Below are 22,065 nucleotides of genomic sequence, written 5' to 3' on the forward strand. Positions count from 1 at the left end.
CCCAAATAGTTTAGCGGGACAGGAACACGATGGGCGGCGCCAGGGAACACGCGGGTGGGTCCGGAGGGCCGGGGAAGGCGAGGCCTCGTCGGCCGGGAGAGAGGCCGCTCTCGCTTGAGGAGGGAGGTACGGAGGAGCCCCAGGAACCGGCGAGGAGGCAGTTGCGGGCTGAACCCCGAGGTTTCCTCTCACTCGCTCCACGCTGCTTTCTCCCCGCCTCGCTAAGCTCCTCTCGCTGGTTCGCTTGGCACTTCCCGCCCTCCCCGCTTTGCTTCCTGGCAGTTTCAACCGAAAAGAAGCCGCTCCTCTCGCTTCCCTTTCTTTCCCCGGCTTCCTCTCCTCCGTCTTTCTTGCGCAAAAGGCAGTTTCTTACTCAGCTATTCCCTCGACAGTCATTTGGCTTCGAGCACCGCATTTTACTTTTCATTCTCCCGTCCCCCGTCATCGGTATACACTTCTCACCCACCCCGCCCGCCTTCCTCGCTTCCCAGGATTAGTATTATTTTTTAAAGCTGTTTTTCACACAGTGTCCAAACTCAGTGGGTTTTCCCCTTTTGTTTTTTGTATTGTTGTTTTTAATAGCTAGAATCGAGGAGTTTATTCGAGTGCTTGAAAGATCCGCCGGGTAGAGAACGACGTCGAGTTTCGCAATTTCGTATTCCTGGTAACTAACCCCGAAGCGGCTTGAATGCTGCTGTCGGCTGCAGTTTGCAAGCGCTGGGTTCCTGGACCCTCAAACCGAAGACGTAAATTCTCTTTAAGGACTTTTGGACAGGTGAGACTTTAAAGGGCTTTATTCTGGGCCACCTGTGCATGTTGTTCATCTTTAAATGTCTCTCAGCTCCATGTGCAATGCTTTTAAAGTACATTTGAAGTGCATACTACTCCTCTTAGAATTTAGGGCACTGTAGTTTACCCCAGTTCCCTGCAACCCTTAATAAAACAAAAGTTGCCATATATGAGAGAGGGAAAGAGAGAGAGAGATGTGATTGGAATGTGCTTCTAAGGTATAGTGTGTGGACAGTCTGTTCTGCACTGAAATTTGCCTTCTAGCAGGAGTAAGCAGATAGTAAGTCAAGTTCTACTGGTAGTTCTGTAGAAGTTTGCAGTAGCTGAAGCATTTCTGACTCCTGATTTTTTTAACCACGACAGCAGCTAAAGGACACCTTCCACCACCACAATCCGTAGTAATGTAGGCAAGTCCGAAAGGGCGAAAAAAAGAGGGAGAGAGAGACACTTTGGGGGAGAAGGAGAAAGAAAGTGAAAGGGGTGAAGTGGGGTGGGGAAGAGAGAGAGTTGCTTCTCGTCAATATCAGCTCTTCAGTACAGGCACTGGTGCGGAAACCGAGGCTGGGGAGGGGCTGGTTGGCTAAGCAGCGAGGAAGGGGAGGGGCGATTCTTGGAAGAAACAGGGTGAAGGCAAAGTTTCCCACTTGCTTATGTCTCCCTGTGGAATCTGGAGCCCCCATTCCTTAGTTTCATGGTCCCTCTGCCCCTCCCGAGCCCTGGACAAAACATGTATCTCGCCAACGCATTAATGCATCACAAGGGCATGTTTCTATCACCCAGGATTCTGCAACCAGAGATGGCCCTGATGTTCGGTGCCGTGTTTTGTTACCAGATTTGGGGTATCCTTTATTATTAAAAGAGATCATTGCATAATTATCAGGAAGCCTAAGCTTTGGCGGAGTCAGTGGCACACACACATTGCCGTTTTGCCTTGCCTGCCGTTTTTGCCTTGCCTTTTCTACCCGCATTCCCCTGTTACTTTGGCTGTACTCCATATGCTCAGCTTTGCTCAGCTCTGTCAGTAGATTTTTTTCCCTATTAGACACAAGGATTTCAGATTTTGAGAAAAGTGAGAAGGAACAGGGAGAATACAGGAGAAGCATCAGGAGAGGCTGCAATCTAACACCTGCTTACTTGGGAGCAAGTCCAGTTGAGCACAGTGGGGCTTACTTCTGAGTCGACATGCTTGACATTGCACTGTCAGTTTATTAACATTACACTAGAAAAAGAAGCTGTCAATTAATAGAGTATTTTCCATCCTTTTAAGTACAGCATCTTAAACAATTTAAGATCAATGGCGCATAGACAGGTTTGGGGAAACGTAAGACCTGCCTATAGGGCAAAATCCTAGGGGAAACATAACAAAATAAAGATTCTAAGTTTATCATGTTCACACAACTAATGTCCTGTCTAGCTTGACCCAATTTTTGTTTCTTTTTTATCACTGATACCCTGCATTCTTTCTCAAAAGGTTTACTCAAGGTGGCTTCCATCCTTCCACAAATGCAAAGCATCCCTACAGAAACGTGATATATGTATAGCTCAGGTAGAACACGATTTCCGGTCCCTTTAAAACAAAGCCTTCAACAGGTAGGATCTGTCTATTATAGTAGTGCCTAGACCCACCGTGGGAGAGACAGTTATAGCTCCTACCCCTAGAATTATAGTATTGTAGAGTTCTAAGGGACCCTGTTGAGGATCATGTAGTCCAACCCTCTGCAGTGCAGGAATATACAGCTGCCCCATCCTTTTTTTTATTTGCTGTCAGCCCTCATTTGTCCTGCTGCTATGTAAATTTACATATATCTCTCCCTCCCCCCCAATCTCTCACAGGTTGCCTCGGATGCTAGTCCTACTCAGAGTAGACTCACTGAAATGAATTAAAAATCCAAATATTAATTTCAAAGGCTCTGCCCTACATAGGATTTAGCTGGATGTAGCCTGTTATTATGACAAAAGTATCTTACCCAAAAAGATATGCACAAACCAGTTTATCTGAGTGCAATCTTCTCAAGGTGGGGAAACTCATTTATTTATAATTGCTTAATCATATGGGACTAAATTTTATTATGTTGTAAGGACCTTTTATTACATCTTAGAATTGTAAAGTTGGAAGGAACCCAAGGGTTATCTAGTCCAACCCACAGTGCCTATTTTAAACTATAATATTATCTGCAAACTGGAACTGTGTGGCTTGTAGTTTGAGAGTCGGAAAGAAGTGTGTTGTACTATGTGGCATTCTTTCTCAAGAACTACAAGTTTCATAGTAGATCCTACTAATGTCGTCTAACATAGGCAGGAGGGGCCAATGGGATGTGTCAGCTAAATAGCAACAGGTGAGGGGGCAATCATTATAACCACTAAGATCCCAGGGACTTTGGGAGCCAGTGCTGCTGATAGGATTTATAGACCTCAGAACATATGGGCGTAAATGTGTTAGATCTATTTTCAGGAGTGTGTAGAAGAATAAGCGCATACTCTTGGGGACAGGAGAGCATCTGATGAGCACTTGTCAGTTTTTAATAATTGTTATATGTACATGCAGTACTCTTGAAAAACTACCCATGAGCACTGTGGGCAGGGGGAGCCCAAAATGCTACATAGCTCAAATGGTGGCAATACTGCTTTGTGGTTTGCAGGTTTTTCTAAATTGTTTGACCTAAAAAAATGGGAAGCCCATTTCAAAAGCTTTGTACTATTGCAATAACATTGTCAAAAGCAAAGAGTCAAAAGTTCAGATCTGGAACCTATTTTCAGGATTCAACTCTGAAATGTGTGAAGTAATAGTAGAATGGTGATTTCTGGTTCCTTTGGAAATTTAGCTGAGGGAAGATATGTAAAACAATTTTATTTTCATTATTAACTGTAATGGTATGCTCACCAGATAGAAATATATACTATATAATACAGCAGCATTGCTGACTTTGTTGGAGAAAAAAAATCTTAATTTTGTTACAGTGTTTCCTGCCTACGCACAATGATTCTAAATAAATTTTTATATACTATGCTTGGGATCTTAACCATGCATTGCAACTTCTGTTTAGCGGGTAAGTTGAACCTTTTCTCTACTTATTGTTGGAGTGCAAACTAGCTTAGAAGAAAATTCCAATTAAGCATTTAGTTAGGATGGGCAGTAAGGAAATCTGCTTTCTTGAATGAAGGTGGGTGATCCATATACAGTCAAACCTCGGTTGTCGAACGTAATCTGTTCCAGAAGCCTGATAGGCTTCCGAAATATTCGACAACCAAGGTGCGGCTTCCAATTGGTTGTAGGAGCTTCTTGCACTCAGCAGACGCTGCATTGGACACCCAGCTTCCGAAAACCGGAGCATTTACTTCCGGGTTTTCAGCATCCAGGAACCAAAATGTTCTGAAACGGAGGCGTTCGGGAGCCAAGGTTTGACTGTATAAACAGTTTAAAGCTTCTAAATTAACTGGACTAAATCCCAAATAAGGTGGTGATGGTCAATTGCTAATACCACCGTGGGGGAGGAAAACCCACTTATCATATGTGCTACAGTCCCAAAACATATCTGCTATTCAAAAAGCAAACACACACTGATATTACTTGTTTATGCTGTGTCTAGTTTGGCCCTGGATGACACAAAGAAGTTTGGCAAATGTGTGAAGTCTAAAGTGGCTCCTAAGTCTTTGTATGATGGCGAAAAGTCCAATATGCCCTATTATGAAAAACTACACGGGGAATTAAAGCATGTGTATCTCAAGCATGAGGGGTAGTATTGAATAGTTAAGTCTCTTAAAGGGATGTAGTAGAACTGTATATACATGAATAGTGTCTTCTTTGTTCATTTTTCCGTCACTGCTGTGTTGCTTTGTGTTTTGCTTTAGTATAACTGATCTAAGTGATTTTTCTTTAAAAATAGATGGAGATGCTGTGGCTCACATCTTTCCTTCATCCCCTTTAATTGAAAGTGGTTCTACCTTGAAAGTTTTTTGTAGACTGGGCAAAAAACTTTTTCCTTATAAAAATGCAAGTCATATCATCTGGACACTGAATGATGTTGTGATTGCAGAAGAAAACTACCAAATTATCAATGATTCTGTCTCTGGAGTAGTTATTCATAATTTCACTTATGGAAGAGCTCACGTTAAATGTTTTGTTGATTCTCCGGTTAAAAAGCAACACCTGGCTCACTCTGAAGTTAGATCAGGGTGTAAGTAAGCTTAAAAGTCTTGAACTGAAAATGGGTGATTTAAGCAGTTTAACAATACTTAAAAACCTTTGACAATATTTACGTAGAATGGGATCCTGGTGGGTGTAATGTTTTAAAAGATGTAAATTGTAAGATTTTACTGATGCCAAGTAGTTTAAAGTCTTTTTACCAAATGAAGCCGGTCATTCAAATGCCTGAGAAATGTATTGTTTTGCCTTTCTTGCTTGCAGTTCCTCCACGGCCTCCTGAAATTATTTTCTGCATCTTTTATTACAAAAGTGGCTCAACTCTTACTTGCACATGGACATATGAGAGGAACTCTGAAACAGTCTATACTCTCACTAAACAGTAAGTGCTAAGTGGTTGGCTGCTAATGTTATGCAAAGCGTGTAGCATGTGAGTTAGATAATTGCATTTCCTCCCTTTAATCAAATGTTTAGTTCAACTGCTTTTGGATTACCCCAGTAATCTTAAATAGCTATTCATCACAAACAGGGCAGCCAACAAGATGCAAACACAGTGGCAAACTCAGAGGCCAACTGTGTCTCTGTATCTGCTTGGGCAGTGCTGCTCCATGGCCTCAACCATAACCTCCAAGGTTCATTCAGCTGGTCATCTTTCAATGATACATGGAGTTGCCAAGATTTTTGGGGTCCATGGGCACACCTGGAATTCTGAAAACATGTTGTGGCCATGAAGTGGTTGCCAATAGTGTGGTGTGGCATAGTACAAATGGCTGCCATTTTTTTAATCTTCAAAGCAGCTGTGTGTGGTTACCAATACATACAAAGATCTTTAAAAATCAAAATCAAAATACCCATGTAAATACACATTTTCATCCTTTTAATTTCTGTGGGAGGGAAAAACACATGGTTTAAATTTCTTCTGTTGAAATCTGTGGCACTTGAATGTTCTCAACTTTCGGTTGTCATTATTAAAAGCATAATTCACCTTTTACTGTTCTTTTCTAAATTGTGCTCAACATATTTCAGTCCTGGATTTGATTCTAATTGTGAGCTTCTTAACCACTTCTTCCACCAAAAATATTTACTAATTTTCTTCTTCTTCCCACCGCCTGAATTTTTCACAAACAGGATGTTAGCACCGAATGAGGAAGAAAACTGCTCAATGAAAAGGGCTTCAACATTAGTAGGCGATGAGATACAAAGCTGCTCAACCCAAAATGATTCATGTACAATATTCAATCAACCAATTTCTGCTCGGGAATATCGTATCCGGGTGACGGCAAGAAATCGCTTGGGGGAAGCAACCTCAGAGCCTGTTTGCATAATTTCTACAAAGATTTGTAAGTTTATAAACAATTTAAAATATGAGAAAAATAGACTGTGTTTGAGCAACCAGTTTTTATGCAATACATTTTTTGCTACTGCAGAGATTAAAGAATTTCGTAGGATAGCATTTAGGGCCAGAGGCGCCAGCTTGAGTCATTGGGGCAGGGCAATGCCATGCGCATGAACATTGTGCCTCCCTCTCTAAGCTGGGAAGAAGCTTCCTGGGCTTTGGGAAGGAGTTGTCAGGCCTCTGACAGGATACTGGAGCCCTGCTGCCTCCTTACCAAAGACGAGCGGGCTTAGGGAAGATGGTAGAAGGTCTCTTGGACCCCCTTGGAGCATTGCACCTCTCTCCCTAAGCAGATCAGAAGCTTCCTAGGCTTTGAGAAGGAGGCAACAAGCTTTAATACTTTAATACTCTTAAGTTACCAGGAACATTTAGGGTACCAGCCCAGTCTCTCTAGTACACCGACAGCACCCTGCTGAAGAATTCTATTTTGCATAAATCTACATTCCTATGTGGATTTTTTCACTGAAAACAGTGCCTGCCTAAATAAAACTAAAGGGCAAGCTGCTTCTATATCTTGGAGAGGGAAGTTCCATAATAACAGTTGTATCTTTAAGAAGGTCCTGTCCCTCATACCTGCCAGCTCTTGCTATCACCATCTGAAAGCCAGTGTAGCGTAATGGTTCATGTGTTGGACTAGGACCTGGGAGAGCAAGCTTTGGATCCCCACTCAGCCATGAAGCTCCCTGGGTGACCTGGGGCCAGTCACCCTCTCTTAGTCTAACCTACCTCAAAGGGTTGTTGTGAGGATGAAATGGGGAGGAGGAGAACCATGTACACCGCCTGAGATCCTTGGAAGATAAAGGTGGTTTATAAATTGAAATACAGTGGACCCGTGGGTTATGTACCTCTGGATACATAATCTTCGGGTTGCGAAAGCAGCAAACCCGGAAGTCTTTTTCCAGGTTTCGCCACATGCACAGAAGCGCTCTATCCCGCTGCGTGTGCACACAGAAGCGGCGCCTCTGGTTACGGATTTTTCGGGGTGAGCATGGACCCCCGGAATGAATTAAATCTGTATCCAGAGGGTCTACTGTAACAACAACAACAACAACAACAACAACAACAACTATCTGCCTCTACCTCCAACCCAGCTGGGTTTAATTCCAAGTGTGGCAGTGGTGTTGCATCACATTGATCTGGTTCATCAGTCCCCCTCCACCGAACAGAAGTAATTTAATTATCTTTTTATAGCTGTGCTTAGAAATGAAATGTAAGTTCTGCAATGGGGTTCAAGTGTGCCGCCTACCCCACTCTCCATTCCAACAGAATCTCTCTTGCTACTGCCGGTAGGATTGGTTGTGAAATCGTTAGCATTGAAAGCATGAGAGCTTTCTTTCTCAATTCCAGTGAAGCCTGATCCTCCTCAGATAACTAAAATAGAAACAGTTCCAGGGATGAAGCAAACACTAAGAGTTCATTGGGTTAAGCCTCGGTATATGCCTCGAAGTGCCGAGAACAATACGAGGTGCCAAATTCGATATAAATCCATAAAGGAAAATGGCACGGTAAGTTGAATTGTAAGTGAGTAGCAATTTTTCCAGCTCATATGACTACAGGCATGTAGCCCATGTTGGCCTCATCTTCTCAGTCTGCTCTTCCTAGCATTATTTTATGCAGTTTCATCACGTCTCTTCTTACTTGCCTTTTCTCTAAACTCTAAAGTGCCAAATGCTTTAACTTTTCCTGAAAGGAGGGTTTCCCTATTCGTTTAATCAGTTTGTTTGCCCTTTTCTGAACTTTTCCCTACACACACACACACACACACACACACAAACACACGTGTACTGTCTGTCTTTCGGTAAGCAGTTATTTTAGCCAAGAATGAATGCCAGTTTTTGGCAAGTAGAATTTTCCATCTGAGCCACACTTGGGGTGGGGGGTGATGAATGTAAGAATACGGATGCAAGTGATGAAAAGAAAGACCATGGAATTTATATTTTGCCTCCTATGATATTTGCTGTGTTCTTTGAAGGAAAACTGTTATTCTGCCCAATTTCTAGAAAGATTACTTCATGGAAGAAGACAGCGCAACAACTGATCTCACTAATCTGTGGGATTGTACATCCTATACTGTTGACATTCGGTGCGCTCATAATGACTCAAAGTTTTGGAGTGAGTGGAGTGCAGAAAAAATGGGAACAACAGAAGAACAGGGTACGCAAAAATGCTGATACAGTTTGATGCTGTTGCTAAGTTTTATATTTACAGAACTTAAGAAAAGAATCAGTTTATGTTAATTCAGTTTATTATTATTGTTATTGTTATTATTATTATTATATATCCACGACTAATTCCATCTCTAGGGAATCCACAGTGAATGTTTATACTGTACTGTATATGTTAAATAGGATAGGCAGTGAAGGGGTATCTGTCAGGCAGGGCTATCTCACGCAGTTATATTGGTTATATCATTCATTGTTGTTGTTGGTATTCTGTTGGGAGCTGCCCAGGGTGGCTGGGGGAACCCAGTCAGATAGGCGGGGTATTAATAATAATAATAATAATAATAATAATAATAATAATAATAATAATTCAGTATTAGTATTAGTATTGGATATTGCTGCTGTTTCCAGTCATTTACTCTTGAATATGGTTAGAGCTGCGCTTCCCAACATGAGATACATGCCCCACAGGGGGCAATTTCATTTTTAAGTGGGGCAAATGAATGGCCTTTTAGGTTTCCTCCACATGAATAGGAGTTCACTCTTTGAATAATAAGAACCATATGTCACGGGGGGCGGGGAGGGACCAGGATTTTAGAGATGCTTAGGTGGGGCATGGCCAAAAAAACCACGTTTGGGAACCACTGGTCTAGAGGGAAAGTGTATGTGTTTAGTGTTGCCAGCTTGTCATGGTGTTCCAGCACCCAGTTGATAGGGTAGTTGTTCATAGACAGCCTCCCCAGTTTTGGATAACAACAAAGAACTAGTTGTTATGTGTTCTATTCTTGTGCTATTCTTGAATATCCACTTGATGCAGGATGAGAATACGATGCTAACTAGCTTTTCAGCAGCATAGAAGTGGCTATCTTGGTGGGCTATAGGAGTAGTCTGTTCATGCCTTTTATTTCTATATTTTTAATTATGATGTATTAATTTTGATAGCTCCCTTGAAAGTAGACTTGTGGCGAGTACTTGAATCGCATCAGCCCACTGGAAGAAGAACTGTGCAGCTTTTGTGGAAGGTAAAAAAAATTGACACTTTGAGATTCTGGGTTTTTTTTGGTTTAGTATTTGAATGGTGAATGTGCTGTCAGGTTTGACTGACATTATTTCTGATACAACTCAGTAGCCTATATACTATGTTAATTGGTATTTTCATGTTTGAGATGAGTCACTACGTACTTTTTATCACTCTAACTCGTATGCATATACATGCCATTACACTGGCAAACACCTCTGTCATTTTGATTACTCTGATTTCTGAATAGACTTTCCCAGTGATGCTTTGTTTTTTGCAGTAAAGATCTCTCTGAGAAAAAAACTGTTTTGCTGAATTCTGTGAAGGAATTATTTGTTTTCATGAATAAAGGTGGATTATCTAAGGTGGTGGGACGCGGGTGGCGCTGTGGGTTAAAGCCTCAGCGCCTAGGGCTTGCCGATCGAAAGGTCGGCAGTTCGAATCCCCGCGGTGGGGTGCGCTCCCACTGCTCGGTCCCAGCGCCTGCCAACCTAGCAGTTCGAAAGCACCCCCGGGTGCAAGTAGATAAATAGGTACCGCTTACCAGCGGGAAGGTAAACGGCGTTCCGTGTGCTGTGCTGGCTCGCCAGATGCAGCTTTGTCACGCTGGCCACGTGACCCGGAAGTGTCTCCGGACAGCGCTGGCCCCCGGCCTATAGATGTGAGATGGGCGCACAAACCCCAGAGTCTGTCAAGACTGGCCCGTTCGGGCAGGGGTACCTTTACCTTTACCTTTATCTAAGGTGGTGTCCATATTAGTTTACCAGGATACTATTCAGGAGAGGCTGGCATAGGAAATGTATGTGTGTGTATGCACTTTTTTAAATCAGGTGTTGGAAAAATATGGTCCATGCTTTGGTTCATGAGATTCTTCAGTGTAGCTTGCAATATCATACAGAAGTCTTAAGAATCCTGGCTGGTGGTGTTGGGTTTTTTTTAATGGTTGCATAAATGTTTGGGAGAAAAATTGCCAAAAGCAGAAGCAAGTGGCAGGATGGGGGTGAGGACTCAAAATAAATTGGTCTTATACACCCTGCAACTTCCTACAGTAGTTTATGGGAGTGCACACATGTTGTAGTGGTGTTGCAACTCTGCAGAGATTGTGTGAAGCTCCAGATTGTACAAAGCAGTACATCTGTGTGAGGCCATTGCGCTGCTCCAAGTGTCCCCAGCTTTGGAGTTGGGAAAGGTGGCTACTGGAGGACAAGCCTGCGATTCTACTGCTTGGCTTGTGGTGCCCTGACCATGGAGCATCCTCCCAAGGGCAGTTTGACTGGCACCTACATAGCTCTCCTTTAGGCTCTGGGAAAAGATTTTACTATCTCGTGCCTTCCCTCCTGTTGATGCCTTCTGTAAAGTTTCTATTTTTCTGTGAAACACCTTTAACAATGAATTGGAAAGGTAATATACAGATGTATTAAATGAAATAATTTGCACAATTAGGGTGACTGCAGACAAAAATCCACAATAGCACACATTGCCACTGATGTGTGTTAAAGTCCTACACGGAAGCGCCGTTTCCTATAAGCCAGGCAATCAGCACTAGGTTGTAAACTTGCCTGGAGGGTACATACAGGAAATGTTTATGTATTTATCCTGAAAATATCTGAGCTCCCCTTGAGAATAAGTTTCTAGGGTGTTGCATGATAGAAATAAATAAAATACATTAAAATATAAACAGTAAAATAAGGAAAAACAAAAAACTGGAGTGTTAGTATGGCTCACAAAGTAGCACAGAATTGGTGGAAAGTATTTTTTTTATGCAGAGTAGTAGGTATTGTGGCATATATAGGCATGCCATTTATTTATCCCCTTGATATTGAAAGCAACCTGCTAGTGCATTATTGCAAAATTCATGTCAATCTGATGAAATAGATATGCAATGATTGGATTGGAGATCATTAAGCTGAGAAACAGCAGCTTGCCCTTGCTTCCTGAGAGTAATGGAAATAAGAACAGTAAATAAATTTGTAATGATTTGCTGACCTATCGCTGGTATTAAGTGAATCAAGACCGCAAGGTACAGTGCAAAACCACTTGCTGTAAACTTCCTGTAAGCAAAAGATGGAAATAAATTTCAAGACCAGATTTAACAGTGCAGTCCTTTACAGGACATGCAAACTCAAGTGTATATGGATTGCAAACTTATTGGATAACCAACTTTTCAAAACTGGTTGGCATATTTCAGAGCTTTCTGATTCCATGAGAAGTATATGTGTATATGTATAGAGGGAGAGAGAGGATCCCATCTCTGTCCTTTTCGGTGTGTGTATGTGTGACTTGCATTTTAGTTTTTATGCAATGTATATGATCCTGTACATGTTTGCGCAGCAGTCCCATTGTGTTCAGCACTGCTTTCTCAGGTTAATGCACACAAGACTTAAGAGTCGTATCTTCTTCAATTGCTCTGCTGTCCCATTTTGCTTTGTTTTTTAACAGAAACATGAAGAATTCCCATCTTCTGGAAGAATAGATAGCTACAGAATAAAGTATTTTACAAAAACCAATCCTCCTTTTGAAAAAACTGTCAACGCTAAAAATACTTCCAGTAATTTCGGATTGACAGGGGAAGCCTATTTGATCAGTGTTGTTGCTCATAACATAGCTGGAGATTCTCCTGAGGCTGTTTTGAAAATTCCATCAATACATGAAGAAAGCATGAGTGAGTTTATGCAATCAAAATGTGTGATTTTTTAAAATGTAGTAATAGGTCACTGTGGTTCGGGTGTTGATATGTGTCATTGTGTTTGTAAATGTGTATCCCCTTTCAGATCTTCTTTAAAATACAATTACATGGTTGCAGCATTTGCTTGCAAAAGAGCAAAACAGCAAATAGTTATGGAGCCTACATCTAAAACAAAAATGTCTTAAATAGCCACCTAAATATCAAGACTTATCTGATACTGAGTAAGCAGTATTACTTTAGTGCAGGTAGAATTAAGAAAACGGGACTTCTAATCCAAGACATCTCTTTGTACTTGAATCCCTGTCTGCAAGGATATTGCTATGCAGTCTCACTGCTTATTCATTGTGTATTTATTTTTGCATCCTACACTGTATTGATAAAATGTAGACTGTACTGGAGTACTGCTTCTCAGAGTACCTTGTTTTCTGTGGGGATCATGTTAAAAGGTTTTCTTAGGAAGGATTGCTATTGCTACATACCTTTCTGCTTCCTTCTGTCTTCTGTTCTCAAATATTTTATTAATCACAATAATATTCAGTTGAATTGCTGAAGTCTGCTTAAGTCAACATTCCTGCTAATGTCAGCAATCATTCTCTTAGATCGCCAAAGGATTCTTAGCTTGAATACTTCTGCTTTAAAGGAGCACTTGTTTTTGGAATGGGAAACTTCAGAGTTAGAAATAAATGAATACATTATAGAATGGTATAATGAATTGGAGACAGATCCATACAACAGATCTTGGGAATACATAACAAATGTCACAAACTGGGCATTTCCAAAAGGTAAGGGTTCTGGAGACTATCTTTTAAACCCAATGTATTTAATTCTGTAGCTTCACTCCCCATTTTTTCTATCTAAAGATGTTTAATAATAATAATAATAATAATAATAATAATAATAATAATAATAATAATAATTTATTATTTATACCCTGCCCATCTGGCTGAGTTTCCCCAGCCACTCTGGGCAGCTCCCAATCGAGTGTTAAAACAATACAGCATTATGTTGAGACAGTTTCCAGTTGGGTATTTATTTATGTACTTTTGCGTTTGGTTGCATGTTAGCAAATATCTCTGAGTGGTAAGCACATGGGTGCAATGCTGTTCTTCACTGCTAAAGTCCTCTAGAATAGTCCATGCTGAAATTGCTTGAGCTATTTCAGATTATTGGTTTTGAAAATTTGGACTATTCTGATAGGGACAGACAGAAGGGAGTGGATTTCTGTCACATACTACTGTGCAGCCTTATTTCCTTGGCTGCAAGCAATACATAATATCTATTGGAGAAAAATTCCACAAGTTGGAAACACATTTATTTACTTCTAGTGTTTATATCCCATCAAGTGATGGTGCTTTGTTTTAATGTAAACTCCTCAAAATAGTCTAGTTCCATTTCTGTATTGCCATAAAAAGTCTGGTTATCAGCTGTTCCAGGAGTCATATTTAAGAAAGAAAAAGTCTAAAAAATAGCTATTGCTGCATTTATATTGGTTTTATCCTACATAAAAATTGGGCCTTGCGGGTTTCTTAGTCTATACTGCTTTTCAATATAGCAAGGAAAATATGTCATAAAGGAAAGGTCCAAAGTTTGTAAAGTCCTGATTCTGGCATGTGGCTTTTCTGTTGCTGCTGTGTGAGTGAATGTTATGTTATGTTTTATGTTCTGTTCTGTTCTGTTACGTTATGTGTAATTAAAAGTCTTGCTGCACATCTTGAAAGAGCAGTAACATTCTGTGCATCTTCTTTCCCCTCCCTCCAGGAACCTTCAATCCCTATATATGTTACAACATTTCAGTGTATCCCTTACATAAAGGTGAAGTAAAAGCGCCGAGTTCCACCAGAACCTACTTTCAAGAAGGAAGTACGTATAAACGACTGCCTCTGTGGCAAATATCAGTCTCCCTTAATCCTATCTGAATAAGTCAGCTTTGAATCTGCTTTGGGTTCTGCCTTCCTACGACTACCTCCAATAGGATTGTTCTGTTAAATATGTAAAACTGTATTAGTTATTGAGAAACTTGTTTTTCTACATTGCTATGCATTTTGCAACACCGGACATCATTCACGACATCATTTCTTTTATTAAAGTTTTGTTGTCTTTATTTTCCTACATCATTTAGGCCCGATCCGAGGTCCTGCTGCTGTGGTGAAATATTTTGATAAAAGTGAAGCTGCCATAAAGTGGGAGGAAATTAAAAAAGCAGACAGACGTGGTGATATTATTAACTACACTATATTTTACAAAGCTGATGGTGGAAAAGAATTGGGTACGTATACACATAAGAGGCAGAAAGCTAGAAGGCTGTCATAATACCACTTTTTAGCAGTGTTCGGCTGTAGTGCTATTCTTTAGTCTCAGGTGGCCTCCATATGTTGGCATGGATTGTTGGTAAGGAAAGGAACAACTGAAAAATTTGGAAGCTTTCTGTTTGTAATCCAACACGTTTGCCTTGGTACAACTGCCAGGGAAAATGGCCCATGTGATTTGGTGTGGAGGCAGAATGCTACCTGCTGTCTCACACCCATCCCTGGACCTTCCAAACATATTCCAAACAAACCACTTAATTCTTTTCCTGTCTTTTAAATGGCCCTTTGTTTCCTTTGGTTTGTCTGTTCTCAAACCTGGTGCCAAACTTAGTTTTGTCAACAAGTTTGTTATTACATGTGGGGAATTCATTTTTTGTTGTTTTTGTTTTTCTGGCTTACTGTGCCATAGTTTGAAAACCTTTGCTGAAGAAAGTTTGGCTACACCCACTACTGTGTGTGCTATATGACTATAAAATGCTGAGGCTTGGGGCTGCCAGTCCTCCAGCCCCATATTTCCAGTGGGGGAAGAAAAAGAGTGTTTGTGATTACTTCTCAACTCCTGAAACACAAACCTCAAGAAGCCTGAATTGCACCACGAAGCTGTTTCTATCTGCATCACTCTTCTTAGGGGGCATGAATGCACTACAGTATTTTGTTGCAGATTCCACTCTCTCTCTCTAATAAAATATCATTTTACATTTTGTCACATGCGTCATTGCTGTCCATTTTGCTGAGCAGCAGCATCTCATAACTCTTGGTAGTAAAAAAAATTCTGTTTACTTTTGTCTGGCTCTTGAAGATCCTTCAGGCTTAAAAGAATTTCGTATATACTAGACCAGATGAACATTTAACCCTGAATTTGTGTCTTATTAGGAGAAACAGTGAGTGCTGATGTGCTAGAATACCGCCTTAAATCCTTGCAAGCTAACACCAAGTACACAGCTCATGTTATGGCAAGCACCATGGCTGGAGGAACCAATGGAACAGAGCTAGATTTCATCACCCATAAACTTAGTAAGTTACTCAGTGCAAAAAAAATTCTATTCATGGGTTGCTTTTTAATGCGTGTTGAACTGGGCCTCAGAAAGGGTAGCCTATTTCTCCAACACTGTTATAACACAAAGTGAAATACAGGAAACCTTAATTCTGTTGATTGAAAGAATGTACAGTTGACATAAACTGATAGAAAGGGTGCACTTCCAACTTGTGATTGTACGTAATCTCACTTTTTTTCCTTTATACATGTAAGAATGTTCTTACAGGCCACTCCTCTAGTGCTGAGGTTATTACCTCCTTGAAATACACATGCCCTGCTGCGTTGCTCCTAGCTTAGTAGTACTAAATCAGGTCACAATTGTATGGACAGGGCACTGTGCTGAAGGCTTTCTGGGGAGGATATGCAGTATCATGACAGGAAGCTTGTTATGTAGTGAGTTGAATAGGATCCAAAATGTAGCAGTCTGATTGGTCCCAGAACAATAGGATTCAGAATGCAGCAGTCTGATTGGTCCTAGAACAATGCAGCAGTATGATTGGTCTGCAGGAGCCACCCAATCCAGCTCCAGATGGAAGTAAATCCACAACCTGATTGGCCTACAGGAGAATTCTGGAATTAGCCAATCATGTGCAGCCCATTGTGTAAATAATGTATATAAAGAAGATACTTTGAGGGGACTTTCATTCCTCCTCACCACTATGAGCTGAATAAAGAGCATGAAATCTACTCTCGACTTTCACTGGCAACGAAGGTGGGATCCCGCTAAGCTGACCGCCACACACAGCTGCTACACACAAACAGCCTCCCCCCCCCCCGCTGTGTGACACCCATGTAGTTGCATTCTATAGCAGCCATCTGTGTGGTTCAGTATATATGTCAAAAGTGCAACAAGAAGATGCACCACAAGTCCTTTGATGGAATTTCTTTCTTTCTTTTTCTTACTGGGGACCTCTCTACAAGACTGTAGCCCCTTCTCCCCTTTTTAAGTGCTAAAATATAGTATAGTTCAGTAAATGGGAGTAAGTCCCATTGAACTCATTGGCGCTTACTTTTGAGATAACCTAAAATTCTTGGATGTTTGTATTTTGAAGTCATTTTGCCCTTCCTCTTTCCCCTCCTAGGTGAGACAGATATTCTTCTTCTGTTTGTCATTGTTGGATTTTTCATGCTATGCTTAACAACTGTTGGGTTATTGTGGGCTCTGAAAAGACGCACGTGAGTAAATGTTTGCATAAGTCTTTTTATATGGGTGAAAACGAGGCATTGTAGTAAATGGAAGCATAGTTTTTTAAAAAAGTTTCTTGCTTGTTAAATATGTGTCTGAAAAACAAACCACTACAAAGGACAGGCAGAGCCACTCCCTGAGCTGAGAAATCATATTACTGAATTATGGCAAGTTACATAAATTAAAAACTTATGATGGAGGAAAAGGGGCTTGATTTTAACTTAATTTAAATGGTTTTTCTAGTTAATAGGTGTCAATAAATACCTGTATTAGATGGATAAATTTTGTTTTGGCAGGTTGAAAAAGATTTGCTGGCCTGAAATCCCACATCCGGTACTACCAAGTTTTCCCAATGGATTTCAGGTAATGAATAATTTTTGCTGATCCAGTGTGATAATTTGTTTGAAAATAGAAGAAAAATAATATCTAATAGATGTGTGTGGTGGCCAGGGCTGTCCCTGATCATTGCACTGCCCTGCAACCTGACTTCCCTTGTGGGCATGCACGAGACTTCGCTTTGCTCTCCGCTCCCTTTCATGCTTATGTTTCCTCCTGCCCTTCCCCTCCACCAAACTACTACTTGCCCGCCCTCTCCATTAGGCATTAGCAGCTCCCAGTAGCAGCTGTTGCCGGCTGATGACTTGCAAAGGCAAGCAACAGACACTTGCCCTTTTTGCTTGAAGAGTGGAAAGTGTGGCCAGTGGTAGAGGGAAGAGAGGGGGCTACTTCTTCCAGGAGTCCCCTCTTTGTTCCTCTTCCTGAGGATAATGCTTAACTTACAGGGTGGTTGCAAGGATTACTAGGATAGTGTATGTGAAGTGCTTTAAACATTCATAAAAATATGGTTATCATTTCTCTCTTTCTGACTGGTCTATGGCTAGGGTGGCTAACCTGTGAGCCTGATTCAGCTGGAAAAGCCACAGGTAGTCTTTCGATCTGATCTGGAGTTACTGCATGATTGTTAGAGATCACTTTCTACAGAAGAGTGTTATTTAATTCCAGGCTTTTAGAGACACCATTCAGTGCAAAGTAAAAGGCAGAATTTCCAGCAACCCCAGCCCCCCGACAAATGGAATGGGGTGGGCTCATGCACATGCATTGACCATGCTTACTTGCTGGACTGTGGCCCTCATAAAGGGATGGGTAAATTTTTCCAATCTTAGATTCAGTTCTCTACATTTCTTTAGAGCAATTTGCAATAAAAAATAATTTAAAAACCTCATTAAGATTAGTCAACATTTCATTGTGAATTTCCCCTAATAAACTCATTGTTGTAAGCAGTTCTGAATAATATACACATTTTTGTAAGCAATTTCCCCAATATAATGCATTTTTGCATATTATATTCAACAATGTGTGCATTTTTATGCACACTTTACCCTAGTACAATCATACCTCATGTTACGTTTGCTTCAGGTTGTGTGTTTTCAGGTTGCGTCCCACAGCGACCCGGAAGTACCGGAAAGGGTTACTTCCGGGTTTCGCTGCTTGTGCATGAGGAGACGTGCAAAATGACGTCACGCGCATGCGCAGAAGTGCCGAATCATGACCCGTGCATGCGCAGATGCGGGTTGCATTCTTTTCAGGTTGCGAACGGGCTTCCGGAATGGATCCCATTCGCAACCAGAGGTACCACTGTATATGCATTTTTGTACACATTACTTGACTAGCAAACTGCATTGCAAAATTTGGACAAGTGTGAATTTCTAAGGACATCTGTGTATTTGTTTGAGAAATGTGAACTGGGTAGCTTCTCATTAAAATGTAAACAAAATTGAATTTTGATTCCAGCCTTTCCCTGAGAGAGGTGATTCTAGGGCCACAAAAGGTTAGTCAGGCTGGACTAGGGCATATTATAGTGGGGTTGAGAACTCAAGTGGATGGAAAATGTCACCAGGCAGCATCTGCTCCTTAGAATGAAGGAGGATAGAACAGACTTGTTAATGAGACTTTTCCTTTTTGCTTCCATGTTATTGATTATTAGCAAGCAGGCTGCACTCATATTACTTTGAGGATCATTCAAAGAATGTGAGATTATGAGTGTAACAGATGGACAGTTGCTCATCTGCAGTCTTACTTGTAGTTCATTTGCAAGATTCCAAAAGGGAAGGACTCATTGGAGGAAATTACACTTTCAAAGCTTCTGCAAATTTTGGAGACTTAATCATTTTTTTCCTGTTGGTAAAGACCCAAGAGGAACTTAATTACATCCTCTTTCTTTCTCTTTTTCCCCTCCCAGGAGAAGACAATGCTAAGAAACTCACCCTCTGAGAATGAGACACTCAGTGTTTTGAGGGTAGATCCTTGTGGAAAGGATCATGATGAATTACACTCGCTGACCCTTGAAACCTGGTTGAACCAGACTGATGTTACCTCAGACTTCTTGATGGCCAACCATGAGATTTTGTGTAGTGAAGAACATGAAGCTATAGTACCTCTTGCACAATCAACCTCTTTGGGGCATGATTTCAGGAATCCACCAATTCCAGCTCCAAAAGTGGATTCTAGAGATTATGGAGATGACGAAGTTCAAGATCAGCCAGAGTTGAAGGAGAAAACTGAGTTCAACCTATATTTGAAGAACTCGGTCCATACAAGAGAGTTCTTAGGCCAAAATACAGAAGGAACAAAAGGCCAACCAGTTTTTGTAACAGGACAGTGTTATGTGGCACTGGATGCAGTTAAACTGTTCTCAAAGCCCTGTTCAGAGTAATTTAATGGAGCATGAGATTCTAAATCTCAGGGTCAGGGGTTTGAGTCCCACGTTGGGCATTGCAGGGAGTTGGACTAGATAACCCTCGTCTTTTCCAATTCTACAGTTCTATGATTCACTGAAAGAAGCATGATGCTGCTGCTGCTGCTGCCTGAGTCAAGGAGAGTGTTGCAGACTCTGTTTAGCTGTGACCATTATTTAGGACATGAAGTTCTCCGTCCTATTTTAAATTGGCATCAGGCATTTGATGGCTTTCCGTGGTCCACTGTTCATTAGCAAAAACAAAGTAGTGTAATTCATATGGAGGCACTATATTTCTCCCCCACACCCTCTACCCAAAGAAAGAGTGATCAGAGATGGAGGGGGTGGCGATCTCTCTGCATCCCAAACCTCTGTGGCCATCAGAATGTGGGGAGAAAGTCAACTGGGAAGCTTTGACACCAGAGGATTGAAAACATATTTTTGAAAATGCTCACAATCCTCAAAGTGTTCTAGAATACTCGAGCACCTTTTTAAAACCCTATAATGATTTTAGCCCTAATATTTCATACCTACCTGGTAAGCATGGGGGCATAGCTGAATAGGCAGGGGGAAGGAATCAAAGCATGTAATTGAAAAGTTAAATGGAATTTCCTTCAAAGGAAACAATAATAAACATGGGGCTGTATCCCACAAGGTCATACTCAGCATAGATCTACTGAAGTCAAAAGACTTAAGTTTCAGTGGGTCTCCTCTGGGTATGACTTTAAAATACAATGGGTTGTATACAACCAAGTAAAAAGAAAAGTAAAAGCATTAAGGTTCCTTAGGCAAAAATCCTATTCAAGTGACTGATATGGTACCTTATTTGGATAGATACCAAAACGTACATAGTACAAATATTCCATTGTTTCAGTCTACCTTACTGTGGAGTCTTATGTTACTTGGTTTGCATATAGGTAAATGGGGAAAAAAATGCATTCCACTCCCATTTCACATTGGATGTTTGAATCTCATGTACCTTCTCATATGGGAAGACTTGTCAGGTTTGGCAAAAAAATGTTTTTAGCCGAAGAATTTGAAAACTAGCCAAGTTGTGGTTTCAGCCTTTCCTGTAGTAGAGGAATCATGACAGCAGTCCAACTTCATTCAGCTTACTTGTCCATTTGTAGCTATTTGGCATTATTGGTTGCCAAACTACCAGTTTAATATATTTAGGGCATATTGCTGATTGTGAAAGCATATTAGGCTTTCCAGAAAGAAAAAGGACAAGAGAGAGAAAAAAGCTTCCAAAGATCTTGTCAAAATGATAAGTATGATAGCTATTTCTCCATCCATTATGCAGCTCTTTTTCTATTTCTAGGGCCCCCCCCCAGCCAAACCCTCTGTGGAAATACAGGGCCCATGCATACCAATTACAGCATGTAGACCAGGATTTTAGAACTTCTAGCCTTCTGTATGTTGCTAGAATCGACTCTCTTCAGCCTCCAACAATGTGGCCAGAGGTCACCAGCATCTTCAGCACCACAGATTCTCATACTTCTGATGAAGATAATATAAGCGCCAAGCCAAGTTCTGTATCCTTCTTTTGTATTTTGCAGACTGCCTAGCATACTGTTGGTGGTAGGTGTTCCTAATACAGCAGCAAGGTGCAAGTAGATGTTGAGTGGGTGAAATGAGACAGCACCACAAATAAACTCCATAGATTATAACCCCCCACAATTGCTGTTAGTTGTCCAAACAGATGCTGAAATGATGAGCAAAGGATGGGACTTGGAATTTGTTCCATCACATTCCCAGATCAGGTGATCACAACTACCAAAGCTGACCACGCCAGCCACTTTTAGAGGTTAAGCACATGGCACGCAATCAACTGCGGTGATGACCTGGGTCCTTGGGAAACCAAAAAGCCTTTTTATCTACCTACGCCCTAGCCAGGAGATCTACATGCCCTTTCTAGATGGCAGCCCTGTTGGTATTCCTATATAGTAGAAGTGCTGCTTTTGCCACAAATTTGCCTATTCAAGACATTGTATCTAGACAGGTTGTAGCTGCCCCAACTGCTCAACGCAGGAAGGTCTGAATGGGGATTGTAAGCCTGTTAAACTGTGCAGTCTGAATTCCTGATCTGGGGGAAGGCTTTCATTGCATTCAGCCTAAGAGGCTTACAAGCCCCGTTTAAATTGTGTGAAAGTCAGATGTGGAACTGGCACAGTCAGTCTCTGCTCATACAGTTAATGAACACCTGACTAGTGCTTCAATGGCTTAAGACCCCAGTTTCCATGTGTCAATGGAAACAATAGTGATGTACACTACAGATTTATTGTGAGGACAAACACCATAAATATTAACAAAAATGGTATATATTGAAATGCTGCATAAATTGCTCATATACAAAACATTGATACAAGATACATGAACAAGATCAAATTTGTAAATATTGGTGTGAGACTTGTTATTTAATGTACCATCCTACTCTGAGCTGCTGGAAAAAAAAATGCCAATTAAATAGTCTGCTAAATTCTAGATGGCTTTGTTATGAAGTTGCAAGTGATGGGAGAGCATATGTTTCAGCCCTGAGTAATAAGTGAGACTGGAGTGAAGTGAATAGGAGTGGAGTTCAATCTTTCAAGGACATCTTGAAACAATCCAT

General features: G+C 41.1%; 1 protein-coding gene across 8 annotated transcripts; it reads left to right on the plus strand.

Annotated features, from left to right (window-relative positions):
* Positions 1-471: 471 nt before the first annotated feature.
* On the plus strand, positions 472-20,378 carry IL31RA (interleukin 31 receptor A). Of its 8 annotated transcripts, XM_082241875.1 has the most exons (18): positions 472-775; positions 2,261-2,335; positions 2,623-2,804; positions 3,748-3,836; positions 4,674-4,964; positions 5,195-5,312; positions 6,059-6,270; positions 7,674-7,831; positions 8,327-8,480; positions 9,431-9,510; positions 11,946-12,168; positions 12,792-12,974; positions 13,951-14,052; positions 14,312-14,458; positions 15,372-15,512; positions 16,617-16,710; positions 17,017-17,083; positions 18,960-20,378. In XM_082241875.1, the coding sequence occupies exons 3-18, from the start codon at positions 2,767-2,769 to the stop codon at positions 19,431-19,433; spliced, it is 2,571 nt and encodes an 856-aa protein (XP_082098001.1). In that variant the 5' UTR covers positions 472-775; positions 2,261-2,335; positions 2,623-2,766; the 3' UTR covers positions 19,434-20,378. The 8 variants fall into 8 exon arrangements, with proteins under 8 accessions (XP_082098001.1, XP_082098002.1, XP_082098004.1 ...); XM_082241876.1 differs by lacking the exon at positions 2,623-2,804 and having other exon boundaries at positions 2,261-2,379; XM_082241878.1 differs by lacking the exon at positions 2,623-2,804.
* Positions 20,379-22,065: the final 1,687 nt, after the last annotated feature.

Source organism: Podarcis vaucheri (genome assembly GCF_965113315.1).
Source record: "Podarcis vaucheri genome assembly, chromosome: 11".
In the NCBI taxonomy this organism is placed as follows: Eukaryota; Metazoa; Chordata; class Lepidosauria; order Squamata; family Lacertidae; genus Podarcis; species Podarcis vaucheri.